This window comes from Mauremys reevesii, linkage group 8, assembly GCF_016161935.1.
Source record: "Mauremys reevesii isolate NIE-2019 linkage group 8, ASM1616193v1, whole genome shotgun sequence".
NCBI classification, from domain to species: Eukaryota; Metazoa; Chordata; order Testudines; family Geoemydidae; genus Mauremys; species Mauremys reevesii.
Window position 1 is genome coordinate 3,181,808 of NC_052630.1, and position 26,657 is coordinate 3,208,464.

General features: G+C 48.2%; 2 protein-coding genes across 5 annotated transcripts in view; one reads left to right on the plus strand and one right to left on the minus strand.

Moving 5' to 3' along the window:
• The window catches only part of ADAM19 (ADAM metallopeptidase domain 19), a 54,279-nt gene extending 51,389 nt beyond the window's left edge, over positions 1 to 2,890 (plus strand). For all 4 annotated transcript variants that reach the window (XM_039484988.1, XM_039484989.1, XM_039484987.1 and 1 more), the window contains one exon: positions 805 to 2,890. In XM_039484988.1, the coding sequence (XP_039340922.1) occupies positions 805 to 852 (48 nt within the window). In that variant the 3' untranslated portion in view covers positions 853 to 2,890. The remainder of the gene's footprint in view (positions 1 to 804) is intronic.
• A 4,815-nt stretch (positions 2,891 to 7,705) lies between these two features.
• Positions 7,706 to 25,180, minus strand: NIPAL4 (NIPA like domain containing 4). Its single transcript, XM_039484991.1, has 6 exons — positions 25,120 to 25,180; positions 15,729 to 15,977; positions 12,067 to 12,123; positions 11,340 to 11,430; positions 10,027 to 10,187; positions 7,706 to 9,023 (listed from the first exon to the last, which is right to left on the minus strand). The coding sequence occupies exons 1-6, from the start codon at positions 25,154 to 25,156 to the stop codon at positions 8,419 to 8,421; spliced, it is 1,200 nt and encodes a 399-aa protein (XP_039340925.1). The 5' UTR covers positions 25,157 to 25,180; the 3' UTR covers positions 7,706 to 8,418.
• Positions 25,181 to 26,657: the final 1,477 nt, after the last annotated feature.

The window sequence follows — 26,657 nt, forward strand, 5'->3', positions numbered from 1 at the left end:
TTAGATATGTATATGACTACTGAAAACAGACACCATTATATTAGATTGGACAAAAATAAATGATAAGGGATATAAACTTTCCTGCTTCGGAGAAAATTCCAATCTTGTCACTTTTTATATTAGGGTTCCATTGATAAAGAGTTGATAAATGATTAATAGGTGTTAACAAATGGTTAATCAATTTTTAGAGATTGTTTGAGACCATGGCTTATAACCAGCTACACCACTGTCCAGTGACTAACTTATACACATTACTCATGTATGTAAACTGCAAGGAAAGGTTTACGTCATATGCAGTTGGCTGCAAACATTTCTTATGCCCTGAGGTTGGGGACCCTATAGGCTTGTCCATACAGATGCCTTTTCTGAATCTGAATTCAAAATTCTTTGTTTCTTGCTTAGAATACATTACTCACCTATGTAATGTGCTTATAGTGTCTATTAATCATTGACTCAAGCTTATAAATGGAACCTTAAATATAAAGTCTGAGACCAGCCTCTAACTGCCTGGGGTTAGGAAGAAACTTTCCCTAGGGGTGGGTTACTCTAGAAGTGTCCATTATGGGGATTCTTGAGCCTTCCTGTGAAAAGTCTGGTACGGGCCCTGCCAGAGGCGGGATACAGGTCTGACCTGGCATGACGCTGCCAGGGTTCCCATACGTTTCTTCCATCAGTCAGCTGGACTGAGACAGCCTGGCCTGCCACTCTGTGCTGTAAGCTGAATGGGAACAAGTGGGAAGCTTTTTCTTTTTCACAATTACTTATTTCAGTGTCTTTTTTTTTCATTGTAACTCTGCACACCAGAATTCAACAGTGAAGCTAGCCGGAGGAGTGAACGCCTTGAAAAAATGATGGCCAGGCACTCTGTCCTGCCAAACAGGGATCATCCAGCCAAACAGGGATTCTTTCCATATCGACTTGGGGTCTCACAAGGAACTGGATGTCTTTGTCACCAGGAAGCAGATACACAGGTCATGTACAGAGCTTGATCTCCTCTCCCCTGGCCCCATGTTTCCCACCTGCCTCACTGGGCCACATCCGGCCCTGCACAAATGGATGTCGCTATCATGGAATCATAGAATATCAAGGTTGGAAGGGACATGAGGAGGTATCTAGTCCAACACCCTGCTCAAAGCAGGACCAATCCCCAACTAAATCACGGTCCTAGTGTAGGCAGATGCAACACCTGGTGACACCAATGGAAATTGCATCAGTATACGCCAAGGCTGAATCTGGCCCACTGTGCCTTGGGCTTCCTGCAATACAGGAGTTACTTGATTAAAATGACAGTGACATATTATTGTGCAATTTATAATGCAGAAGAGGGGGGGCTGGGGAGAGAGAATGCTCCATATTTTAAAAAAAGGTGACCTCAACCACCTTGTGTCTCTAATATCCTGGGACAAACATGGCTTTACCTACACTCTATATTTCATCAGTAAGTTAGTGCTCCGGTGCTCAGTGATCTGAACTTGTCAGCTGCTGGACTTGACAGGCGGTGCTCTAAGGATCAAGCCACTCTGCTTCCCTCGGTCTGTCCAGAGCAGCTACAGCTGTGGGGGTGTCACTGCTACATAGCTATCAAAGTCTTCAGTCCGTTCTGTCTCCCTGGGCATTGACCGACTGGCCAGCAGCGGGGAAGGAAACAGTGGAAAATATGCCATGCTGAAGTAACCTGGGCTTGCTGATGAATTTGGGCTGGAACTTCCTCCCAACCAGACCATCCCTAGCAAGACCCTTTCCATCATGGCCAGTCGGTTGTATTGCGTTAACTGCTTGATTCCTCTGTCTTGTCTTGTTGATGTAAGTGTAAGATCTAGTGGCATTTCCAGCTTGGTTTACGTGCCCTTATCAGTGTCGTTGGACTTAGACTAGGTACTACAGAAATACTCTCTAAAGAAAATACAGGGTGAACAGTCAAATGGGGGTGGTGGCACCTTCGTGCCATAATGTGGTACCCCAGCTGACCAGACCAGTACACTGTCTGTATATAGCCCATCAGCCTCCATTCTGTGGTGAGCAATACAGAGCAACACTGGGTACCTGGTCACCAGACTAACAAGAAACGTCACTTTAAAGCTTCCCCGTTGGGAGAGCAATGGAAGATTTATATGACACATGGTGCTTTTGCTGGACAGCTGATTGAAGCCAAACTCTCCTCTAAATGGGCCTGGTGGAGGCAGTTGTCCATGTGCACTTTAAACTGAAGGTCCTAATCCTAGGGCCTTAACGTTGTGAATTTTTTGTTTTTTTTATCTGATTTGGGTTCCCACACATTTTATCTCAAGATTTTAGATTTGGAACATTTTGTTCCCCCAGCAATTTTTCCATTTTCCTTGAAATTACTTCATGTGTGAACATCAGCAATTCTGGAGCTAGAGAGACAGAAGCTGTCATGGCCGACTTGCTATGAATAGAAGTCTTCAAACCAAATAGTCCAGGCTGCACCATGTAAGAAACCCTACGATTTGCTGCAAAAACCTGTTCTGGGCTGTGATTCCATTATTGCTACCTGACCATGAAGAAATACCTCTGAACATTCACATTAGCTTTGGCTGGCATCTAAAGATGGACCGAGCCATTTTTTCCAACATTAGCATTTCTATAAGTAGACGGGCACTTTGTTACCATCCAGCCGTCTACTCGCTGCAATGGTTGTTTGGACCCTCTGCCAAGATTTTCATACTCCTTAAAAACCAACCAATAATGCCCCCCAAACGGGGCTGTAAGAGACTCTCGCTACCCTGGACATGCTTTTCTCCACACCTGCTCCTGATTACTGTCCACTGGCATCAGTGCTTCCATGCAAAGCAGCCATTTGCAGTTTGCCAAAATTGAAGTGTTTTTGTAGGCCCTTCTTTAATTGGATAGTTTCCTTGCAAAGACCCTGCAAGACGGGTGATAAGAAGGGCATTGCACCAGCAGCCAGTTATTTCTCAGAGGGTTTTTTATCTTCCAGTGATTGTGACAGCCACCTTAGCTGGCTTTTCACCACTCTGTTTATTGTTATGAATCGTGTTTATTATCAGCAAAGAGTCTTGTGGCACCTTATAGACTAACAGACGTTTTGGAGCATGAGCTTTCGTGGGTGAATGTCATGCATCTGACGAAGTGGGTATTCACCCACGAAAGCTCATGCTCCAAAACGTCTGTTAGTCTGTAAGGTGCCACAGGACTCTTTGCTGCTTTTACAGATCCAGACTAACACGGCTCCCCCTCTGATACGTGTTTGTTATGGCAGTGCCAAGGTCCCAGCCCAGAATGAGCCCCCACCGTGCAAGGAGTGGTAGACAGTCCCTGCCCCAAAGAGCTTACAGACTAGATGGACACAGGGTGGGGGGAAAGGATGCATCATGCAGTTAGGCCTCAGTCCCTATCAGCACATGATGCACATTTTCAACACAGCTCAACATCATATTAAAACCACACACACCCTTATTAACTCCTTCAGACAGCGACACCTCAGCTACAGCCTCTGGTTCTGATCCGGGCCCACTGAAATCCTTAGGATACTTTCCACTGATTTCAATGGGTGGGGGAATAGAGCCAGGGAACACAACGCTCAGAAAACAACATGCCCTGAAGCCTGAAGGGAACCCTGCAGTTCTGGGATATTGTAAAGTCTCCAAAAGGGACCGCTCAGTAAATCACGTTACATTTCCGCGTGTGTGAGCTGAGTGAATGAAGGGGGGGAGGAAACTAAAATGTGATTTAAAAAAAAAATTATTTGGGAGAACATATACAAACTACGTGTCACTTTCTCTTCGGTCCATGTATTGTTTACAACAATGCTGTCTCTGCACCTATGCAAATACTTGAATAATGCAATTCATTGTGCCTTTTGCCTAGTTTCTATTTAATAAATTTGTTGTTAATTGTCATTGACCTGTTGCATGGGAGTGTTGCTAAGTGAGTCAATGCCAGACAGCGCTAGCTCAGCCTTGTGACTGATATGCTCTTAAATAGGGACGTGCCCTGTTCAGAAGTGATGCGATTCCAGGAAAAAGGCCTTTTCTAAACGTTTAGGTAAGATCAGGCACTGCAAAGACTCCAGTCGGTTGCAGACCTGAAGCAGAGCTCTGTTTAGCATGAAAGCTTCTCTCTCTTTCTCCAAGAGACGTTAGTCCAACAAAAGATACTCCCTCACCCGCCTTGTGAATTGAAACTGGAATTACACTGGTAACTCCTATGCTAGGAATTACATGGTGAGCAGAGCAGCAAGGACAGGGCCTTTACCAGGAGAGGGCGCTGCTGTTCTAATCTCTTTGCCACAGTTCTATTTCTTGCTATGGTGCAGATGCCGGCAGTATACCCACATGCGGCACAGCAATAAATTCGCAACAAAGAACCACTCAGAAAGATTTCAGCTCAGCCCTCAAGCGTTTGTATAAAACTCCTTTATTCTCCCTCTAAGTACAAATGTTATTGAAATGTCATTGAACGTGGGGGTTGCCTCCAGTTTAACATCAAAGCTAGTCACAGATACATTAATTCTGCTTCTTCCCAGTATATATAAAGCACGTTCATTAGGAACAAAGAGCCCAGGATCTTGCAGACGGGGCAGACGGTGTCTTATATTACCTTGTGCTGAGGGACGCAAAGGACATAATGTGAGCTCTGGCAGCTCCATGGCAGAGTCGGGGGGACACTGACTTTCACCGTTCACAGCTGTGACTCAGCGGGTTGCTCCGATCTCCTGCCCCAGGACACTGCCACCCCACTTATTCAGCTGGCCACAAGTGATGGGTGTTGAGTGTAGTGCAGACGTGCTGAGCTCATTAGCTGAACCTTCCGCTCATAAAACAATGCTGGGGTTTTTCACTGGAAAAAGGTGACTCTGTATCTATTCAGTCTCCCCACATCTCCAACCCTTTAAAAAACCAGACACCAGAGGGATCCTAGCTCCATTTAAAGTCAACAGGGCTATGACAATTTACCCCAGCTGCTGATCATCCCCTATTAACTCAGCACTCGGATGCCAGTACATAGAGGGTCTGCCTGTGCGCTGGGACCAGCCGTGTTCTTAAACCAGATCCAAAAAGAGCCGAGATGTTTTTCAGGGATCTATGTGTGATTTCAAGAGACTGACATGAGCGATGCTCCGCTGTAGGGGGAACTAGATTACAATCATCTGAAGGCTCTGCTTACTCAGCACGCAATGGTTCAAGATTAACTAAAGCTCATGTTGTGGGTTCAAAAGGTGGTGGAGGACTCAGATTGTGGGGGTTGTGGCTGAGAGACACTGTGGAAGAGGGAGCTGTGCAGAGAAGAGTAAAAATCCAGGGGGAAGGTGAGCAGGGCATAGTGAGAACCACAGACAGACTGTGCAAAGACGAGGTGAGGAAAGCAAAATGCTAATAAATCTATACAGCCCCAGATCGGTACCCACTTATGCCAGCCCAGCTTCTAATGCACAGCCCACACTTCCCTTGGGGACAAAAGCATATGGGTTTCAATGAGGGGAAGAAAAGACTTGGAAACTAGCTTTGCAAATCCCCCAAACAGCCCACAATGGGCTCCCCAAACCGCAGCTTCGAACACATTTGCCTATTTGGTTACTAATCTCATTTGCCAGAAAAATCTTTAGCATTTGCACCCCTTTGGTCTTCCAGGCTAAAGAAGCACTTTCACTGACCAAGGAAAGGTGCTAAGACTTGAGGAAGCCAGTGACAGTCAGTGATTCGCAGCTCTCCAAGGCCAATGTTACCCAGCTGCAGCTCCACTGAGCTCAGTCCCGATTTACACAGGCTCATGCAAGGGCAGAATCAGGTCCAGTAACTTTACAGAAGACTCTCAGCATCAATTAGAGCTAATGTGGAAAACACTCACGTGAAAGCTAATTAACATTGTGCTGCAGGAAACTACTCCCCCCACAGCTCACAAACCCAAAAGTTAGTTATATACTATACATATATACACACACTTTGCCAGAGCCCTGTTTAAAAAAAAATTAATACACTAAGGTTCAGATTGTGCCATTATTACTCAAGCTGAATGGTCCCTTCCTGCAGGGGAAGTCCCATTGCAAAGTTACTACTCACCATAAACTGGCAGAATCTGGCCCTATAATTTAAGTGGCATCATTCACCTTTCTAGTGAACGCAGATCATGGCACTGTCGCAGCCCACAGTGTTACCCAGCACAAAGCAATGACCTAGTAGAACAACAGTTCAATGCAGAGATGGGGCTTAACCAAAACTTCACAGCCACCCCTTCAGAAATCCACACTGAGCCCATTGAAATCTTGGCATTTGGCTAAGAGCTCCTCTCTGTAAAAGACTGAATCAACCCCCCACCGCCAGGGCCGAACCTCTCTGAACTACCAAGCTGAAGTCTGGAGCAGTCCAATGTGAAATCATTAGCTCAAGAGCAGCAGACCTACGTTCTCCCATGCGGTTGCCTGCTGATCAGTTAGGGCCCGGGATGTACATTCTACAGGGAAGATTGAGCTCTGCCTCGTATGATTGCCACGTTTGCACAGGCTATTAGCTCATTGTCACCACCTGGCTCACCCTACAGGGGCGTCAGTCCCCCTCTAGCTGCTCCTAACTGCCTGAGGACCAGGTGGTTCTGATTCATGACTGGGCCCAGCTGAGAGCAAGAGGGTTTGCACAAAAGGCAGCACATGCTCAGTTGGAGGGAGGTTACCACCTGGGGCTGGCCCTAAGGGGAGAGGGTTGTAGCTGGGCCTCAGAGGATGCTAACCCATAGGTGGCTGGCCTTGGGGGTAGACTGGAGCTGAGGCCCTAGCATAGGGGAAGAGAGTCCAGGGAAAAAGCCCTGAGTGTTAGTGGCTTGGTAGGAATGGATTTCTAGGGAGAAGACCAGGGGAGGCAGTGCTCTGATGGAGAATGGGCAAGAACTCTGCAGAGCAAGGGAGAGGGGCTGTGGGAAAAGCCAGAAATAGGCCGAGGCAGCAAGTGGTGTGTGGCTGGAGTTTGGCTGCTTTCTCTGGGCTCCTTTAGCTGAGGGTGCTAGATGAGAGCCTGTTATACAGGAGGGGGAGGGAGAGCTCAGTGGTTTGAGCATTGGCCTGCTAAACCCAGGGTGGTGAGTTCAATTCTTGAGGGGCTAATTAAGGGATCTGGGGATTGGTCCTGCTTTGAGCAGAGGGTTGGACCAGATGATTTCCTAAGGTCCCTTCCAACCCTGAGATTCTATGATACCACATCATCCAGCAATTGGGGGTGGGGGGGAGTTCCAGCAGTGAGTCTACATTCATGCACTCAGATAGATTAGGTTCTCTTGCAATCAGGCAGTGGCAGCTTTTACCACCTTAGAACAAACACTGCTTACTTCCCTGCACTGCTAGGTCTATTCTGCATCAGGAGAGCTGCATGATTCAGCTTCAATCTTTCTCAGCATTCAGGGTGTGGGGACCTGAGGCTTTTGGTTTCTCTCACTAAAGCGACAGAAACTATGTTCAGATCTGACCTGAACTTCCTCTTTAAGGATGTTTGGTTCAAGCCTCTCTCACATTCTGCACTAGGTCCTTCGTGGAATGCCCCATGCTACGCTGCTGTGGTTAAAATCATCAGAGGTCATAAAGTCATGTTGCATAATTACCTTGACAATTTATTAGGTACAAAATCTGTTTGGCTGCCCTTTGGTAGGATGAGAACAGAAACAAATGATCCCTTACTTGCCTGTCTAAATATTTACTTGCCCAGGATGGGGGTGTGTCCTGGCTTTAAAAAGAGGGGGTTTGTGGGTCAGAGGAGGGTGTTTTCCAGGAGTGGGCCTTTTACTATGGAACTTGCTCTGACAAGCCAATGGCATGCTGAAAATCCATCTTTTTCCCCCAGGTTTTCGGGGATTGGAAGCCTTAAGGGGTTGTCAGATGTCAGGACTTGCTGTTGCTATCCACCTGGATAAGCTGCCCAGGGGGTTTGCAAGGGCAGAATATTCACTGGGGGGTCTTCCTGTTCTTTTTGCTGTTGCTATGTATTTTAAGTTTTGCAGAAATACCTAAAGCTCTTGGGATAGGGGCTGTAAAGAAATCAAAACCCACTAATCAGTCAGTCAGTGGAGGTCAGTTTGAAGTAAGCACATCAGCCAGAGTTCTGCTTAGGAAAAAGTGTGCAGCTCCTGCACTAGAAACTGACAATGTTGAGACCAGCCCTCAGCAAGGATCCCAGAGGAGAATTTTGCTCCAAGCTTGTCATATTTCAATGGAGTTGCCACTTTCAGCAGCTATTCATGTTGATGTCTTATGGGTGAACACAAAATATGCCCCTTCCTCATGTTATGACATCAGGCCTGCTCCAGAGCCCACTGGAAGATTGCATGTGTCTCTAGTAGCATTAGGTCAGCCTCATGATTAGTTTTACTTTCTGTGCTTTTGCTTTAAAATTGCCCGGTAACATTTTAGCCTGCTCAGAGCAGCATCCTCTGCCCTTAACCATTTATATCACTGCTTTAGCTGTAGATCATGAATACTTTGGGTTTATCATCGGCAATCATGCCAGAATTGTCCACTTCTATCAGAATGTTCTTGTCATCCTTGATTGCTGGTGCCTGGCCGCTGTTCTGAAGAACATGCGGGAGGTTCCCCAAATTTATATCCATGTCTTTGAAGGCATGGAGTAAAAACACCCCCAAAATAATGGTGAGGAAGCCACAAACCGTCCCAATAATGTCCACCACTGACATGGCGACCCACTCCTTAAAGAGGATGATAGACGTGGTGATGACTATGGTGGTGAATAACACGTAGTAGATGGGAAATACCAAGGAGGTGTTGAAAATGTCTAGAGCTTTGTTGAGATAGTTGATCTGAGTGGTGACGGAAGCCACCAACGTGAGGATGAGGATCCAGGTCAGCGGGTTCTGCAGGACAGGCTGGTCAGCAAAGAAGCCCTTGATGGCAATCCCCAGTCCTTTGACGGAAGACACCGAGAAGGCACCAATCACGGAGCAGATGGTGAGGTAGATGAGAATGTTGCGCTGCCCGTAGCGGGGTGCGAGGAAGAAGATCAGAATCAGGCAGACTACTAAGAGGATGGCAGCATAAGCGAGGAAACCTTTGAGAGGCAAGAAGTGACAACATGAAATCCACTGGCAGGCACAGTCAGGCTATAACCCCAGCATGCGTTACTCGGGATACGCCAGAGAGATCAAACACAGCCCACAGCTGGTCCTAAGCAACGTAACCCAGAGTAAGGCAGTAGCACACCGGACATAGGCAGGAATACAGTGTGAAAAAACCCCAAAGGCCAGATCTTCAAACCGGTGGAAAACATTGTAGCTCCACTAAGCTGCATGAAGCTATGTGGATTTCCACCAGCTACAGATCTGGGACCAAAGAATCCCCAGTCACCTGTTATGCAATCCCAGTCTGAGGCCTTAGACGAATACCTGTCGGGGGTTCGTTTTACCACTTTCTGATTGAGCTCGCTGCCCATGGAAAGTTCGAATCACATGGCAACGTGTAGGGCCACAGCAGCACATGGGTCCATGGGCGTAAAGGAGGAGGGGATTTGGCTGACTTGGGAAATGGCTGGGCTGCCTCCACATTGCAGCTTAGCCACCTTAATGCCAACCTGCTCCACTCCAGGTATTCACATCCTGAGCACCTTGGAAGCTGAGACTGCAAATGGTTTGGGGTGGGAAAAAGCTACTAGTACAAATTCAGCCCAGATATGGATGCCCCTCAGAGAAGGGCAGCAATAGACTCAGGCTCCTAGATGCTCCAGTCATACAAATAACTGCAAACCCAACCGCAAGACTCTGATTCTCTAAAACCAGCACAACTGGCTCCCAAGTGCTGATTACAAAACCAAACACGCACACGCACTCTCCAAGATTCTAGAGCCACTGTCTAAAACACTAGAATGCACAACACGGGTACTGCAGGGAACCCAGTTCTAGGGGTGCACCACAGAGTCTATTAAATTCTTCAGCTAGACCCTGGAGGCGTGGTCCCTAACTAAAGCAAAACTTCTGGACATGACATTCTATCCACTGCTCGTATATTTTCCTCTAAATGGCCCCGTCTTTGAGCTGGCTGAGCTGTCTGGTTCTTACCGGGCTCTTTCAGTTTTGAAGCCATTTCGGCCAGCGTGGTGACCTCTTCTTCTTCTGGGGCGTGTATCACTATCACCGTGCTCCCCACAATGCTCAGCATGCAGCCGAGCTTTCCCAGCAGGTTTAGCCGCTCTCCGAGCAGATAGGAAGATAGGATGGCACTGTGCGGGGCAGACAAATAAAAGACGTTACTACCCCCAAATCATCTAAGGGAGAACTGCAAGGGTTAAACAAAAGGCAGATTAAAAGGTTACATGTAAAATAAATTAATATCTTCACTTTTATTAAGGGCCAGGAAGAAATTCTTCTCTCTGTTGTGTGGGTGTAAATCTAGAGTAACTCCACTGAGTTAAGTGGGGTTATTCCAGATTCACAGCAGAGTCTGGACTGTGTGACTCCTAAAATTCACAACTCACGTAGAAATAAAATTAAGGTCTTGAAAAGAAAATGCTTATAGGTGGGGAGAGATCACTGTGTCTCCAGAGGAACTAATCATGTGGCTAGTTCCATTTATGCTCAGTCGGGTAACATAAAGTTCCTAGCACCCAGAGAAAGGGGTTTGAAGACCAAAGAAACTAACACTCCATTAATTATTGAGTTATTAAACTTTAGAAACTCTTTGAAGGGACAGGAAAACTCAACAGTAGAAAGTCTAGTCATGTTCCAACTACGTGTTTGCTCATCAAATGGCCCATTCTGGAGGCAGTTCCCCCACTGCAGTGGTGCTAAATCTCCCATTTTTATTGTGAGTCTTGCAGTAATTGGTGTCTTTTTGAAAAAATAGCCCTAGCTCCTGGAGTCATGTGAAAACCGGAGACTCCCATTTATCATTAAAAGAAAAGTACATTTCTAGCTCTCTGGCAGAAGAGAAAAGTACAAAAATGTGATCCCAATGCACCCTAAACGTTCAAAAGCCAGACTGCAAATCAAGAGAACCCAAAATGGATGATTTTGTGAAAAGTTCTCATGATTTTTGGCATTTGGGGTTGGCAATACGATCCACTGCCAAAAATGTTCTGGTACCAGCGCCGCTGCTGGGTGACCAGAACAAGAAGGAAGAGCCAGAGGTTTTTATAAAAGCTTCCAAATAGACACTGGACTATTGGTCACACCAACATACATTGTTCCCATATGTTATTTAATCCAACAATCAATGTGCTTTGCACAACATCCCACGCTGAGGACAGCATCCACCTATTTGTCTGTTTTGTCGCAATCGCCAAGATGTTTTTCTTCTTGCCACGCAAATCACATTTGTGCCATCTGGGGAAAAAAGGGGGTTAAATATAAAAACAGAGAGACCTAGAAATCACCTTATGAGCACGCTCAGGGCGCCAAGGGGGGTGACGATAGTTGCAGGTGCAAACGCATAGGCAGCAAAGTTGGCAGCTTCCCCTCCACCCACTGAGCAAACAAGAGAAAAACAAACAGCCAACAAGTGAGTTACAACACGTATTTTGTTAAGGTCATTGTGCATTTTCAGAGCGATAAGGGCTGAGCTGGGGAAGGAGCCCGAATCTTGCTGGGGGTTTCCACGCCACATGGAAACTGGGCCAGAGCATCTTGGGTGCAAAGAACCCCAGTGAGAACTTCACACAAGGGGGCTCTGCAGGAAGTTGTGCATCCTGGATTCTATTGCCGAGCAGGGGGATGGAGGTGCTACTACCCCCTCCCGAATATCTACCTACTGATGTAGACGTGCCCTTTCCTGACCTTGGTAGTCCAGCAGGCTTCGTCCAGTGCCTGGTACGCTGACAGACCAGCCAGCCTCCCTGGTCTAACCGGGGCTTTTCAGACTCTTGGCTAGGAAAACTGAGCGAACTAGTTCTGCAAGCTATCCAGACGGGCTGCGATGGGACGGGCACAGCATGCTGGTTCTGCTCTATTTCTCTATCTGCAAGGGGTGGAGAATCCGTCCCTCCACTGAACAAACTTCCGAGCCACTGGAGAAACTGGCTAAAATAATAGCTTGGTTATGCCTCCATTTTCTAAACCTTGTGAGGGCAATAAATGCATGGGAATGTGAATAGCCCCACTTACTGGTTAGCAGTCCAGCCCACCACAGCCAGTCCTTAAGGTAGCCATGACCTCCGTCTCCTGGGAAAGCAAAGCATAGGTATTTAGGGACTACTAGAAAAATAACCCACAGCCACAAGAACTAGCAGATACCAAGCTATGGAAGAGCTGTTTCAAATGACTATTGAAACAACCTAGAAGGAGAGGAGACAATAAACAAATCAATCAAATCCTACACGGCAACCAGAGACTATTAGTGGAAGGTGGCATTTACAGCCTGGACGGGAGCATAAATACAATAGAAAACAGCTATTTAATCCCATTGGGCAACACTGAAGAGGCAACATTATCCCCCAGCCAGCGCTAAATGCTGAAAGCTCTGTGATGAGTTTGCACCATCTTTGCTGAGCGCCCTTGACCACTAACAGCCAGGGTCATTGCTTCTGTTTTTCAGGGAACTGCTAGAAGGGTCCCAGCATCAAATCACAGAATCTCAGGGCGGGAAGGGACCTCAGCAGGTCATCTAGCCCAACCCCCTGCTCACAGCAGGACCAAGCCCCAGACAGATTTTTACCCCAGTTCCCTAGCTGGGCCCCTAAAGGACTGAACACGTAACCCTGGATTTAGCAGGCTAATGCTCAAACCACTGAGCTATAAATCCTTGGCTAGGCCCAGCTGTGGGACTGAAACCTGAAAGGGAGATCGTGGGGGGAAGAGACAAAGGGTTAAAGCTGATGGGGAAACAACCCCCTTGCTGGCATCATGGGTGGCAGCGTTAGCTAGAGCATAGGGCACTAAACTGCTCAGGACGTCCCACGCTCTGCTGCTGTGGCCTGGGTGACCGTGGGCATGTTGCTTTCTCTCTCTCAGCCTCTGTTTCCCCTCCCACTCTTTGTCGTGTCTACTTGGGCAGGGATCCTGTCATGTGTTTGTACAGTCCCTAGCACACAGGCGTCCTGATCTCAGTTGGGGCCTCTGGGTGCTACTGGAATACAAATAAATAATAATAATGTCCCGACTTCATGCAAAAAGGGAGTTTTCATGACTGCATTTCTGATGCAGAATTATTTATGGCATTAAAAAAAAATGAGAGGGTGGAAAATGTGTCTCTAAAAAGGGAGAGTTCAGAGGCTCAAGCAGGGGCGGGAAGTGGAAATCTGAAGTTCTTCCACATCAAGAGCCTGAGCCTGTCCCCATTAAAATCAAAGCAAAAACTCCAACTGCTTTTTAGTGGGAGCAGGATAGGGCCAGTTTTCCATGACCCTGGCTGAGCAGGTACTACCACGTAACAGCACAAATTACGGGCATGTTGAAGTATGCAGCAGCAGAGGGCCGTGCTCAAATACCATGCTAACGAGCCTGGAATAAATGCCTAGATGGAAAGATTAGATGGCTAAAAGGAAAGTCTGAGCCAGCAATGGATAAAGAACACTTGGGAAACTATTGCTAGAATTGAAACATTTAAAGCTCCTCGATGAAAGCTACAGGGAGAAGGTTACACACCAGCTCCCTTAGAAATCCCTGCTTTCTCTGGCCCAAAACTTTCTCAGAAATTCTTCTTTTGGGCTGAAATTTTCCATGCTTGAACTCAGCCCCACGGTGAATCACTCTGGAAAATCCCTGTGACCACTACGGAGTTAGCTCAGCTTTGGGATGGGGAGGGGGAAGCTGGGGAAATACTTTTGTTAATGTTACATTTCTAAGATTTCTTTGGACAGATAACTCAAAAAAGCTGAACTGTACAACATCAACTGTTGCATATGGCCGGTCAGCAAGGGGCAGTCACCACTTTAGGTAAGTCTGTACCGCTTTAGCAGTTCAAGGCCCAGACTGGCATTCAGGAGCTCTGGGTTATAGTCCCAGCTTCGCCCCTGGCCTGCTGGGCGACCTTAGTCAAGTCACCTCACTGCTCCATGCCTCAGTTTTCCCATCTGTAAAACAGGGACCAATGATACTGACCTCCTTTGTAAAGCTCTTTGAGATCAACTGATGAAAAATGTTATCGAGGAGCTAGGTGCTATGGTCTGTAGTTACACAATGAGGTTGGCTGCAGGTGCGGTTCGAAACGTCTATTAAGACTTATGTCTGTGACACCAGAGCAATGGGCTAAACTCCACTGTGCAACTCAACAGTGGGCAGAACTGGGGGATAAGACTCCACCCCGCCTCCAGGTTCCACCTATTGGGGCACACAAACACACCCACCACATTTACCTTGCATCTGTAAACACGGCTGGTCGGCCAACAGACACGCACACACCAGTGCAACCCCACTGCACACACGTGCTCCAACAACCACAAGCTGAACTTCCACAAATCCCACTCAGACTCCACCTCCGCATGCTGCTCTAACGTGATGCAATATACACACGCTTCCCCTTGCTCAAGCACCTACTGCATAATCGCATCCTGGCACATACCATCCCCCTTGTGCAATACAATCCCACACAGGCATGCCTCAGCCAGAGCCTGCATTCAGCACCCCCAAAGGCATGACACATTCACATGCTCTCACAGAGATCCCTCTTGCTCCAGCTCAGGTCGTGCCCCCTAGGCCAGGTTATCAGGAGAGACGCACTCTGTCAGCAAGAAGGCATGGTTTGCACTCCACTCATTAAGGACAATGCACATGTGTGAAGGAGTGGAAGTAAAGCCTTGCAGGGTCACTTACCCTCACCTTGCAAAACAGTGGGGATCAAGGTCAGCAATACCATTAGGGGCCAGCCCACTCAGTAATAAGCCCTGCCCTCTTCTGTGTCATCTGAGAAGTCACAGTCAGTGTAACCTCATGGTGCCAGCGGTAGGATACCTGAGACACCAACTGAAGAACACTGAGAATCTTATAATCATTACCTCTAATTTGGATGGGCACTATCCATGGAGCTTTTCTACCTGTGAAGTAAAGCCACCAGGACCATTCTTAGGGCATTAGAACTGCTTTGGTTCTGAGGTGCTGGGTGCAGGTGCATCAAAAAGATAACTTCTCTGAGATGACAAAGATAACGACAGCGACCCTCACTTGCTGCATCATGTCTGAGAATAGATTGTAACCTTTCCAGCACAAAGACCATATTGTTCTGTAGAGTTCTCAGCATGTTTTAGTTACTGGATTATTAATAAATAAATAACACAGATGGGGAATTATTTATATGTAGTTTAACATTAAGTTAATATTTACTTGGTGGAAGAGGGAAAGTTTATACACACATTCTGGGCTCTGCAAATGAATTTGGCATTTTGCATTAATAAGATGTCATTCTCCAGTGCAGGAAAACCACACAGGACCTTGTCCTGTCTCAGTGAATCCAATGGCAAACTTCTCCATTGACTTCAATACAAGCAGGATTTGATTCATGGAGAACTGAATTGTGCAATCCCATTTGAGTAAATTGATCCATTCTGCATGGGTGAAATTCTGCCCTGGGCAAAGGGCCAGCCCCAGAGCTGTGAACCATCTGAGTCCCACACCCAGTTTTATTTACACGGAGAAGAGTCCCTGATGGATGAAAAGTTCCCCCACTCCCAGTTATCATGCTCTTCAGATGCAAACACACGCACCAACAGCAAATCTCATGAGGCATTTCCCCCGGCCTCATTACTTATGGGAATGTGGACAATGCGTCTGATTCTGGGAGCAGGGGAATAGGGGAACCCCTATTCCCCCCCATCCTCCCGGAATCTCCATACCTGCTCTGGTGCTCCCTTTGTCCACCAGCCGCAGCAGCCCTTTCTTCTTGAGGATGACACTGCTGCCGATGAGGAAACTGGAGAAGATGGCAAGGGCCAAGCCAATGTAGAATCCATATTTGCTTTCTACTTGTGTTGCCCAGCTGCTGTGCAAAGTGAGATTCTTATGGACAGAGGTGGTCAGGTTGCCATCACCGATCACCTGGCATATGACCCGCCGAGACGAGCAAGAAACATTAACCAAAGAACCTGTGAGGACAACGCACACAGAAAACAAATGTGAAACATTAGTGAGACTATTCTATGGGATGCTATCAAATGTGTTTCTTTAGGGATGGTGATGTAGTGGTTGGAGCACAGGACTGGGGCCCAGGATTCTAATCACAGGTCTAGCGCTGACTCCTTAGACAGCCTTGACAAAAATGATTTAAGGCCAGAGTCTAGCACCCTTATGCACGCTAGTTCATGAACAGTCCCCCTGAAGTCACGGTGTTACTGAATATGATCAAAGTAACGGACTCCCTCTACCTAAGGTGCCCCCCCACCAATACTGTAGTATGTGAGCACCCCAAAATCTTTAGCATGTTTATCCTCATAACACCCCTGGGAGCCGGGTAAATCCTGTTATTGTCATGAGACTGAGGCAGAGAGAGACTAAGAAGCAGCTTCACAAAGTATTTAGGGTTCTCCTACATGAATGGAAGGTGGGAGCTGAAAGACCTGGGCCTAAGTGACTTGCCCAAGGTCACACAGGAAGTCTGTGGTGGAGCAGGGAACTGACCCCAGATCAAAGGTTCAAACCAACAAGCAAAGGGAAAGCTTAACAGAGGCACGAATGCTAATTGTTTAATGTATGAAACCCTCAAGAAGGGGGCAATTACATGGCATGAGTTGGTGGCTGGATGCCATGGCTAGACATCAGTGGCACTGGGACACTAGGCTTTAAGCTCCATCCGTACTACAGCTGGAAACCCCTGGCATGCTTAGCTGGCAAGTTTCCAGCTAGCGCGGCTGGACACAGCAGCTTTTCCCCAGCGTGGCTCTAGAATCCTGGAAGGGACCTCGATGGGTCATCTAGTCCAGCTGCCTGCACTGAGGCAGGACCGAGTAAACCTAGACCATCCCTGAGGGGTGTTCGTCCAACTGTTCTTAAATAGCTCCAGGGGTGGGGTCCATAACCCCCTTTGGTAACCTATTCCCCTGCTTACCTAGCCTTAGCGTTAGAAAGAGTTTCCTAATAGCTCACCTGAATTACCCTTGCTGCCTCAGAAGCCCAGTGCTCCTTGTCCTTCCTTCAGAGCAATTGATCCCCGTCCTCTTTAGAACAGCCCTTAGCATGTTTGAAGACTGTTATCAGCTCCACCCTCTGTCTCCTTTTCTCAAGACTAAGGATGCCCAATTGTTTTAGCCTTTCCCCATAGATCAGGTTTTCTAAACTTTTTATCATTTTCGTTGCTGTCCTCTGGGCTCCCGCACTTGTCCACATGTTTCTTAAAATGTGGCATCCAAAACTGGACACAGTATTCCAGCTAAGACCTCACCAGTGCTGAGTAGAGCAGGATAATTACCTCCCATGTCGTACATATGACACCCCACTGCATCACGTTTTTTTGCTCATATTCAATTTGTTACCCACTATATCCCCAAGATCCTCTTCTGCAGTATCACTGCCTAGCCAGTTAGTCCCCATTTCATAGTTGTGCATTTGCTTTTTCCTTCCTAAGTGTAGTACTTTGCACTTGTCTTTACTGCAGTTCATCTTGTTGATTTCACCCCAATCGTCCAATTTGTTATAGCCATTTTGAATTCTAAGCCTGTCCTCCAAAAGTGCTTACAACCCTCCCAGCTCAGTGTCACCCATGACTTTTATAAGTATATTTTTCACTCCATTAGCCAAGTCGTTAATGGAAATGTTGACTAGTACCAGACCCAAGACAGACCCCACTAGATACGTCTTCCCAGTTTGACAGTGAATCACTCATAACTACTCTTTGAGGATAATCTTTCAACCAGTTGTGCACCCATCATCTAGAAATTTCATTTAGACCACATTTTCCTAGTTGGCTTATGAGAATTCATGTGGGTCTGTGTCACAAGCCTTATTAAAATCAAGTTATATCACACCTACCGCTTCCGCACAATCCACTAGGCCAGAAACACTGTCAAAGAAGGAAATGAGCCTGACTTGTTCCTGACAAATCCATGTTGGCTATTCCTTATAATCCTGCTATTCTCAAGGTGCTTACAAATTGATTGTTTAATAATTTGTTCCAGTATCTTTCCACGTATCAAAGTTACACTCACCGGCCTAATTCCCCAGGTTCTCTTTGTACCCCTTTGCAAGATCAGTACTATGATTGCCCTTCTCCAGTAGTCTGGGACCTCACCCATCCTCCACAATAATCACTAATGGCTCCGAGAAAATACCCGAAGGTGAACTTCATCAAACCCTGATGCCTTGAATACATCTAACTCATCTAACTATTCTGTAATCTGTTCTGGCTCGTGTTCCTTCACTCAGGTGTGTCATTTGTGTTGGCCTTTCCACACCTAGGCACTGAACAGCCATGTTTGTATCTTGTCTCTCTAATACCCTGGGACCAACACAGCTACCACAACACTACATGTTTTGTATCAACACACTCTAGGAAAACTTGGGCTCAGCAGCTGGGACCAGGAGCTGCAGTTTGTGGGTCCTTTTCATACAGTGACCTGCGCTTTGGGATGTCCTCCCACCTGGCTATAAATGGGTGACATGCAGGAGCGCTGGGAAGAGGGTGAACTTTATTTCCATGACATTGGTCAGGGCTGCTGAAAGTTAATATCGCTCTCACACCGCAGGGGTCACCGTATCCTTCTCAGATACTATGTGAGTCCTGTAAGTTATCCGTGATGTTCCCTTGTCAGCTAAAGTCCTTCAGCTGAGACTGTCATTTCCCCTTTCTCCACCATAAGCAGAAATAACAATTTGACTCCCACTCTTTATTAACAGAGTGACAAACAATCCTTGTTCTCCAGATATACTAACAGCCCTGGAGGCTAAGGGAGCGTCTATCTCAGCACGATCATGTTGCTACTACAGGGCCATCAGAGTCCACGGTGTTATTTATTTCCATCAGGAACTGACTTCAGCAAATGCAGAACAAATACAGGGGCACCCGAGAGAAGGGATTTACTACACGACAGGTGAAGATCATTGACTATCTAGAACGAGGATAGTAATTGGAAGGAAAACCTTTATTGAATAAAACACTTCTCTAAAGTGTGGAGAGAAGCATTAAAAAGCATTTGCCAGGTTGGAATGACTCCACCAGCACCAAGATAGAGAGGGGGGGGGGGAATGAAATGAACTTGGAAAAAAATATTGAGACTTTCCCTATTTGAAAATGAATATTGACTTTCAAGTTAGCTTCTCTTTATGGCCCCTCAGTATAGTAAGTATGGGCTGGGCACCAGGAAGCTCCCCGAGAAACAAGAAGGGCCTGGCTCCCAGCTCAGAGTGGCAGATCTGTTTACTGAATTCTGAAACAGCCATGACTCAAACATGGTTTGTGTAGCCCTGTCGGTCCCAGGATATTAGCGAGGCAGGATGGGTGAGGTAATGGCTTTTATTGCACCAGCTTCTGTTGGCGAGAGAGACACGATTTCGAGCTTACACAGAGCTCTTCTTCACGTCAGTCAGGTTACACAAAAGAATCATTCTCTTGGTAGGATTGTCATTTGTCTAGTACAGGGGTAGGCAACCTATGGCACGCGTGCCGAAGGCAGCACGCGAGCTGATTTTTAGTGGCACTCACACTGCCTGAGTCCTAGCCACCGGTCCGGGGGGCTCTGCATTTTAATTTAATTTTAAATGAAGCTTCTTAAACATTTTTAAAACCTTATTTACTTTACATACAATAGTTTAGTTATATATTATAGACTTATAGAAAGAGACCTTCTAAAAACATTAACATGTATGACTGGCACACGAAACCTTAAATGAGAGTGACTAAATGAAGACTCGGCACAGCACTTCTGAAAGGTTGCCAACCCCTGGTCTAGTACCTGAAGGAGATATTGTGTAAGGTCGAAAGCTTCTCTCTCTCCCCAACAGAAGTTGGTCCAATAAAAGCTATTACCCCACAAACCTCGTCTCTCTAACATCCTGGGACAACCATGGCTACGCCAACAAAACTAATTTTAATTTTTGCAGATTTTCAGTTTGCAAAAAATGCCAAGAAGCTGCCTTTTCATCTCCATTTGGTGGTGGGGGGGGGGGGGGCACAAAAACTTTGAACTCGTGACATTTTCCATGGGGCAGGAAATCTGCTTCCTGATCAGCGCTAGTTATCAAGGCCCCTTGACACAAAACTTGCTGTAGAGCTCAGGATTCATAGATTTAAAGGTCAAATGGGACCATTATGGTTATTTAATTTGACCTCCTGCATAATACAGGTCAGAGCCTCTCCACCCAGTAATTCCTGCATCAGGCCTGATAACGTGTGGTTGAACGAGAGCATATCTTCTAGAAAGACATCCAACCCTTGTTGATTTAGAGACTCCAATGCCACCCTGCCTGTTCAGGCCACCTCTGTCAGCTAGTCCATCGCTCATCACTTCCAGCACCACATTTCTACCTAATGTGGTCATTTTGCTTTTCTATGGAATTAGAGGAGAGCTTTTCGTCAGGCGCTCCCAAATGGCCTGACCCCTACAGGAACAGATAGTTAGGTTAAAGGTTAGAACAGCAACCTCTCACAAAGCTTCCCTCTCTGCTGGACATTGTCAGTGGGATGATCATTGGGCATAAAGACCAACCAATTACGGAGTTGATCAGAAGCTAGGAATGGGTGACATGGGATGGATCACTTGATGATTCCCTGTCCTGTTCATTCCCTCTGGGGCACCTGGCACTGGCCACTGTCAGAAGACAGGATACAGGGCTAGATGGATCACTGGTCTGACCCAGTGTGGCCATTCTTATGTTCTTATGTCAGGTTACACGAAATAATTATTCTCTTGCGTGGATTGTCGTTTGTTTTCACAGCCACCCTTATGGCAGCATCCAGCACTTGGGGCCATGTCATAGGCCAATAACTTCTGGCAAAACCTAGGCAAAATCTCCTCCAGAAAAGATGCTAACATCAGAGTACTGCAGCATATGACAAGAGACAAAGGCCTCTTTCCTTTGCCCTCTAGAAGCACACTCTATCACGCCTGAGAACCCAGAAGGTATGGGGGCAGATCCTCAGATCCTTGTCAGAGCCCCCTTGATTCAACAGAGGTCTGGCAAACGACACATGATTATTCTGAAGTTAGGTCAAAGGAGGAGTCCCTTAGTGGGATGATACCGAGACTCCCTGAAAACTTGAATTAAAACACCAGCAAGGTTGACTCAACCCTTCATCTTTCCTAATTCTTTTGATTGCCCGGCATTTATGTACTCAGATACCACAGTGATGGGCACAGCATTAACACCTAGGTAGATTTACTGGATGTGTGTCTCCTTTGGCTGGGACCTTGAAAACAGAGGTCCTGATTCATCACTGCATATGCTGTGGTGACTCCATTGAGTTCAGTTATGGTGAATCTGGTCCAGAGGCTCTGTCTGGCAAATGATCCCCTGGCACTTTTTCTAGGAGTACAGATTTGTCCTTGACCAAAATTTCCACTTCCCATCCCCACTGTTGTGCAGTGTCCTGGGCACCACCTGGCTGGTGAAAGCATGTGAAGTTGGAAAGTATTCAGATCCTGCAGGAGGAAATTGGGGCTATCAATGTGATTCATTATCAGGCGGCATGAAAATAGATAAGAATCAAGTGCTTCTGTGTAAAGCACCACTAAAAATCAGCATCTACATCAAAGCTGTATCAATGGGTGTGGGTGGGAAAATTGTTGAGCTTCTTTTTCTGGTTCTCCCACTGCAGCCACACCCGAGATATTGCTCCTAGCTACCCTTAGCTCTGTGTAGGTATTGAACTAAAAAAAATACAGAGATGGATGTGGGAAGAAAATGCCCAGATGGAACTGCACAGAAGAGTGTTCCACCACTAGGGAGCAGACCGTCTCTGAGCAACAAAATAGCTGAGTCGAATTTTAAAAGACTATACTGCGTGTATCAGAACTATGAGCTGCTAGATCATTGCCTCAGTCTTAGCAATGGGAAGAGGGACCCGCCATGTGGATTTTGCCCAGCCAAGGAGTTCTTTGTCGCTGGTTGGACATGGATGCTCATGTCATTCCCCCTCCCCCCCTCCCAGACCCTGTGAGGAATTCACAAAAAAAACATTGGTACAGTCTGAGGCTGCAGTACCGTTGTGCAGTCTCTCCTCTCCTCACCGTGTGGGTGTTTCTGCAGGAGGGATTGCCTTGTGCGCAAATGAGCCAGTGGAAAATTCCCTGACTGTGGACTTCTCTCCCAAAGGACCTGGTGGAAGCTCCATCACTAGTTGTTTTCTTTTTTTCCTAGGCTGTGTAAAATGCTCCCATATATACTGTAGGGAACAATCCTCCATAAGGCAGGGGATGGGTTAAATGGTCTACAGAGTCTTTTCTATCTTGGATTAGTAAAATTTAGAAGAAGAAACCCCCCAGCTGCTTTGTAAGTCATAGAACCATAGAATATCAGGGTTGGAAGGGACCTCAGGAGGTATCTAGTCCAAGCCCCTGCTCAAAGCAGGACCAATCCCCAACTAAATCCCAATTCCCAAACTAAATATGCAGTCCCTGCAAATGCTGTAATGCACAGGTAACATAGTGCTTAGTCACTCTCATTTCTTCTGCTATAGAACAGGCTTTGTGAGACTTAGAACAAAAACGAGGAGTCCGGTGGCACCTTAAAGACTAACAGATTTATTTGGGCATAAGTTTCCGTGGGTAAAAAACCCACTTCTTCAGATGCACTTTAGAACAAAAGTGACTGCTAACTCCCCTGGATGCACAATGTCCTCATGTGACAAAGCTTTCACCTCTCCCAAAGAAAGCAAATAAAATCAGCCCCCTCCAATGCAAAGCAGAGCCAGGATCAAACCTGAGAGGGAGCAAGCCAGAGGTCTGATTGATTAGCTCTGCTTTTGTTACATTCTATTATTCCGCCTTCCAGGCAGCAAAAGGAATTACATGCCTCTGTAGTGGGCGTGGGGGGAGGTATCTCCAAAGATAAATTCTCTTCCCTTAGAATTTCAGGTTGGGAGACACAAGAATCACCTGAACTTCAAATAGGGCCCAGATGTTGATACTTACATCCCCAGACATGGAAATACACCAGTCAGTAAGGCACATGGACAAGCGACTGTGGCTTACCCGAAGGGAGTGAGGTTTCCTATTCTTTTCACTGGTTAGTTCTAGACGTTAAAAAGGCAGATTCTCAGCTGGGGTCAGTTGTCATGACTCCATTGCCTTCAACAGAGCTGGGGCCAATTCACCAGCTGCGGCTCTGCCCCATGAGGATTGAAAGGAACGTTGATACACACGCACGTTTTCACAGCCAGAGCTATCACACACGGGCTTCAAGGGTGTGAGCCAAAGCCCGCCGGAGTCACTGGAACACTTCCTGTTGACTGTCATTGGCAGTAGGCCCCAAGCAGCTGCATGCAGTCCAGATTGTCATTCCAATGTGAATGCCGGATGCTCTACACTTCACACCTTTCGGCAGCACGGGGCAGCCCACCAGGCCTAGGCTAGGAGTGCACATCTCCAGGGCTCTGCGTGGGAGGGAGAGCGCCCTGAGGGACCCCCTCTTCCAGCCTCCCCCAGAACAGGGGCTGGATCTAGCGCTTCTCGGAACTTTAAAAAAAAAAAGTTTCACCTTGGAAAGAACAAGCTACAGAGTCACAGAACTGTGGGGCCGGACGGGGCCTCCAGAGCGCACACAACCCCCAGGCTGAGGCAGGACCGAGTCAGCCTAGGCCAACCAACCAGTTCCTCCAATGAGGGGGATTCCACACCCTCCCTCGGAGCCTGTGGGCGTCCCCTCAGTTTTTAGGAACACATTGGACAAAGTTGTCTGTCTGGAGGGGGGACCTGGAAGGGAAACCAGCCCTGCACTGGCCAGTCCTTTACCACCTGCTTCCCCCGACACCCTCCCCTATTGCTCCTGCCCAGGTCCCTGCATGCATTATGGGAGGGAGCCCAGCCTCGGCGATGAGTGACACCCAGTCCAGCCCTGTGGGGGGATCCCTGCTACGCTGTCCCCAGATCAGCACAAACACCTGCCCAGCTCCCCCTCCTGCAATGAGGTCCCCTCGCCTTCTGGAGCCCCCCATCTCACATGCACCCTGCATTTCCCTCTAGCCAGAGGAACCCACCAGCCCCCCGCCCCCCAACTCTTGTTCCAGGCCCTGGCTCCAGTGCTACCCACCATGGGAGCAGTGCCTGGGGCAGGGCTGGGGCAAAGCTGACTGCAGCCCCAGCTGTGCCCCCAGCATACCCCATCTCCTTTCCAGCCCCGAAGTTGGTGAGAAATCAGGGGCCGGTGGCCTGGCTCGGGAGCCCTGGGACACAAAGCCCAGTGCTGTGGGGGTGCAAAGGTGTGTGGCTCCCCAGTCTCAGTCACCTCCCAGCCCTCTCCAAACCCCACCAACTCTGCCCCCTTCATACCCCAACCCCATCCCACCCCCCTTTGGAACCCATCCCAGTCCTCAGCCCCACTCACCCCCCAGCCTCCTCTGGAACCCCCCAACTCTGCCCCCATCATACCCCCCAATCCCATCTCCCTCCAAAAAACCCCAACTCTGCTGCCCCCTTCCAACCACATCATACCCCAACCCCATCCCACCCCCCTTTGGAACCCATCCCAGTCCTCAGCCCCGCTCACCCCCGGCCCCCTCCAACCCCCACCAGCTCTACCCCATTCTGACCCGACGCCTCTTCCAATCCTACTGTTCCAGCTCAGTCCCCACCTCCTATCCCACCCCCATCCCACTCACCCCCAGCCTCCTCTGGAACCCCCCAACTCTGCCCCCTTCCGACCCCATCATAACCCCCAATCCGACCCACCAGTCCCACTCATCCCCCCAACCCCCAGCTCTACCCCTTCCAATCCTACTGTCCTAGCTCAGTCCCCACCTCCCTATCCCACTCCCATCCCAGCCTCCCGTGGAACCCCCAACTCTGCCCCTTCCGACCCCATCATACCCCCATCCCACCCCTACCCCAGCCCCACTCCCCCCCGGACCCCTCCAGACCCCCCCAGCTCGTCCCCCTGCCAACCCCATCATACCTCAACCCCGTCCCAGCCCCCTTCCAACCCCCATCCCAGTGCCCAGCCCCACTCCCCCCCCCGGACCCCTCCAGACCCCCAGCTCTACCCCCTTCCGACCCGACCCCTCTTCCAATCCTACTGTCCCAGCTCAGACCCCAGACTTCAATCCCGTCCCGCCCCTTGTCGCCCCCATGCCCCGACACCCACCGTTCGCACAGCTGCTGTTCCCCCACAGCGGCTCCATGGGCTCGGATCCGGATCGCAGGCGGGTGCGTGTGTCCCGTCCCCCCGGGCCGATGCCTCCCACAGCTCGGCTGCTGCTGCCTCCTCCGCCCCTCCTGCGAGGAGCGGCACCTCGGACCTCGCCCTGCCTCTGCTGAGCTGGAAAGCTGCTCCTGGCTCGGCTGGGTGTGCACCTTCTCCAGCCAGATACTCCACTGACTCAGGCTTCTCCTCCCCCTGGCTCATCCCCCTGCAGCCGCTCACACCCCAGGGACTCAGCCCCCTGCCTGACCTAAGGCCCAGTCCCCCAGCACTCAGCAGGGCGGAGGGGGTGAGTCTCTGCTTCACGCAGAAAAAGGGATCAAACTTCCAGGTCCGAATGCTCCAAGGGAGGGTGTGGGGGGGTGTACGTGTGTGTGCCACTCCCACAGCTGGGTGGGTGTAAGCGATGCTCTGAACATGCACCCAAGTAATCATGCAAACCCAGCAGCGGTGTGTGCACCTCTGGCACTGAGTGTGCACAAAAACCAGTGTGAGCATGAGCACAATTCCCCGACGGGCCCATGCAAATGCTGCTGGAAAAGGTGGCCTGGTAGGTTTTGTAAGTGTCCTTTGCACTTTTGCTCGCACTGGACTCTCGCTGTGAAGCATTCTGGGGGTGTTTTGGCTATATGGGATGCCAGGTTAAAAAAAAGAAAATGTGTCCCAGCAAAATTAGGGATGGCTGAACCACCTTTCTATCAGATTTGAAATCCCTGTGTTCCCCTCAATAGCTCGGCCCTTCACCTTTCTGAGGTGGGCCCTGAAGAGATGCAAGGTCCTGGAGTACTTCAGGAGACAGGGATTTCTCCTTGGGGCTTTGTTTTTCTCCTTGTGCTGCTTGGGGCTAGCAGGGAGAACTTGCACTTATTGCCATTAAATACAAGGGCCACATAGGTCGTGCGTTAGCACAGGGGCTAGCTAGCCAGCATGGTTCATGCCGAGTTCCAGCGGAGCATAGCTGAACATCATGTGACCAATCTGGCCGTAATATTAAATCAGCCCAATAAATGGCTTACATGGTAGCATGCAGGACCTTGTATTTACAGAGAGAGCCGTGTACCATGGGGCAGAAATTAAAAGCAAACAAGAGGCTTTTTAACAGAACACTGGGCTAATACAACACATGCACATTTGTACCACAGAGAATATCTACTCTTATGAAAAGAGATTCCGCATGCAGATATTAACCTATTAAAAGAAATAGTTCAGAAGGGCTTGTGTTGTTTTAAACGTTGGTAGGAATAATTGTTATGTACTCAGCACTGTAGCCGGGCACTGCATTTTGCAGAAATAAAAGCACATCTTGGAGGTTTGAAGGAAGAGAAGGAAGACAGATGTGTTTGAATTCAACCACAAATTGGTGAATTCGATGCAGGGATCGTTGGGTGAAATCTAGGATCTGTGTTATGCAGTGCAGCGTGCAGGAGGTCAGACTAAATGAGCCCAATGCCTGCCGGCCCCAGCCTTGAAATCCATGAATC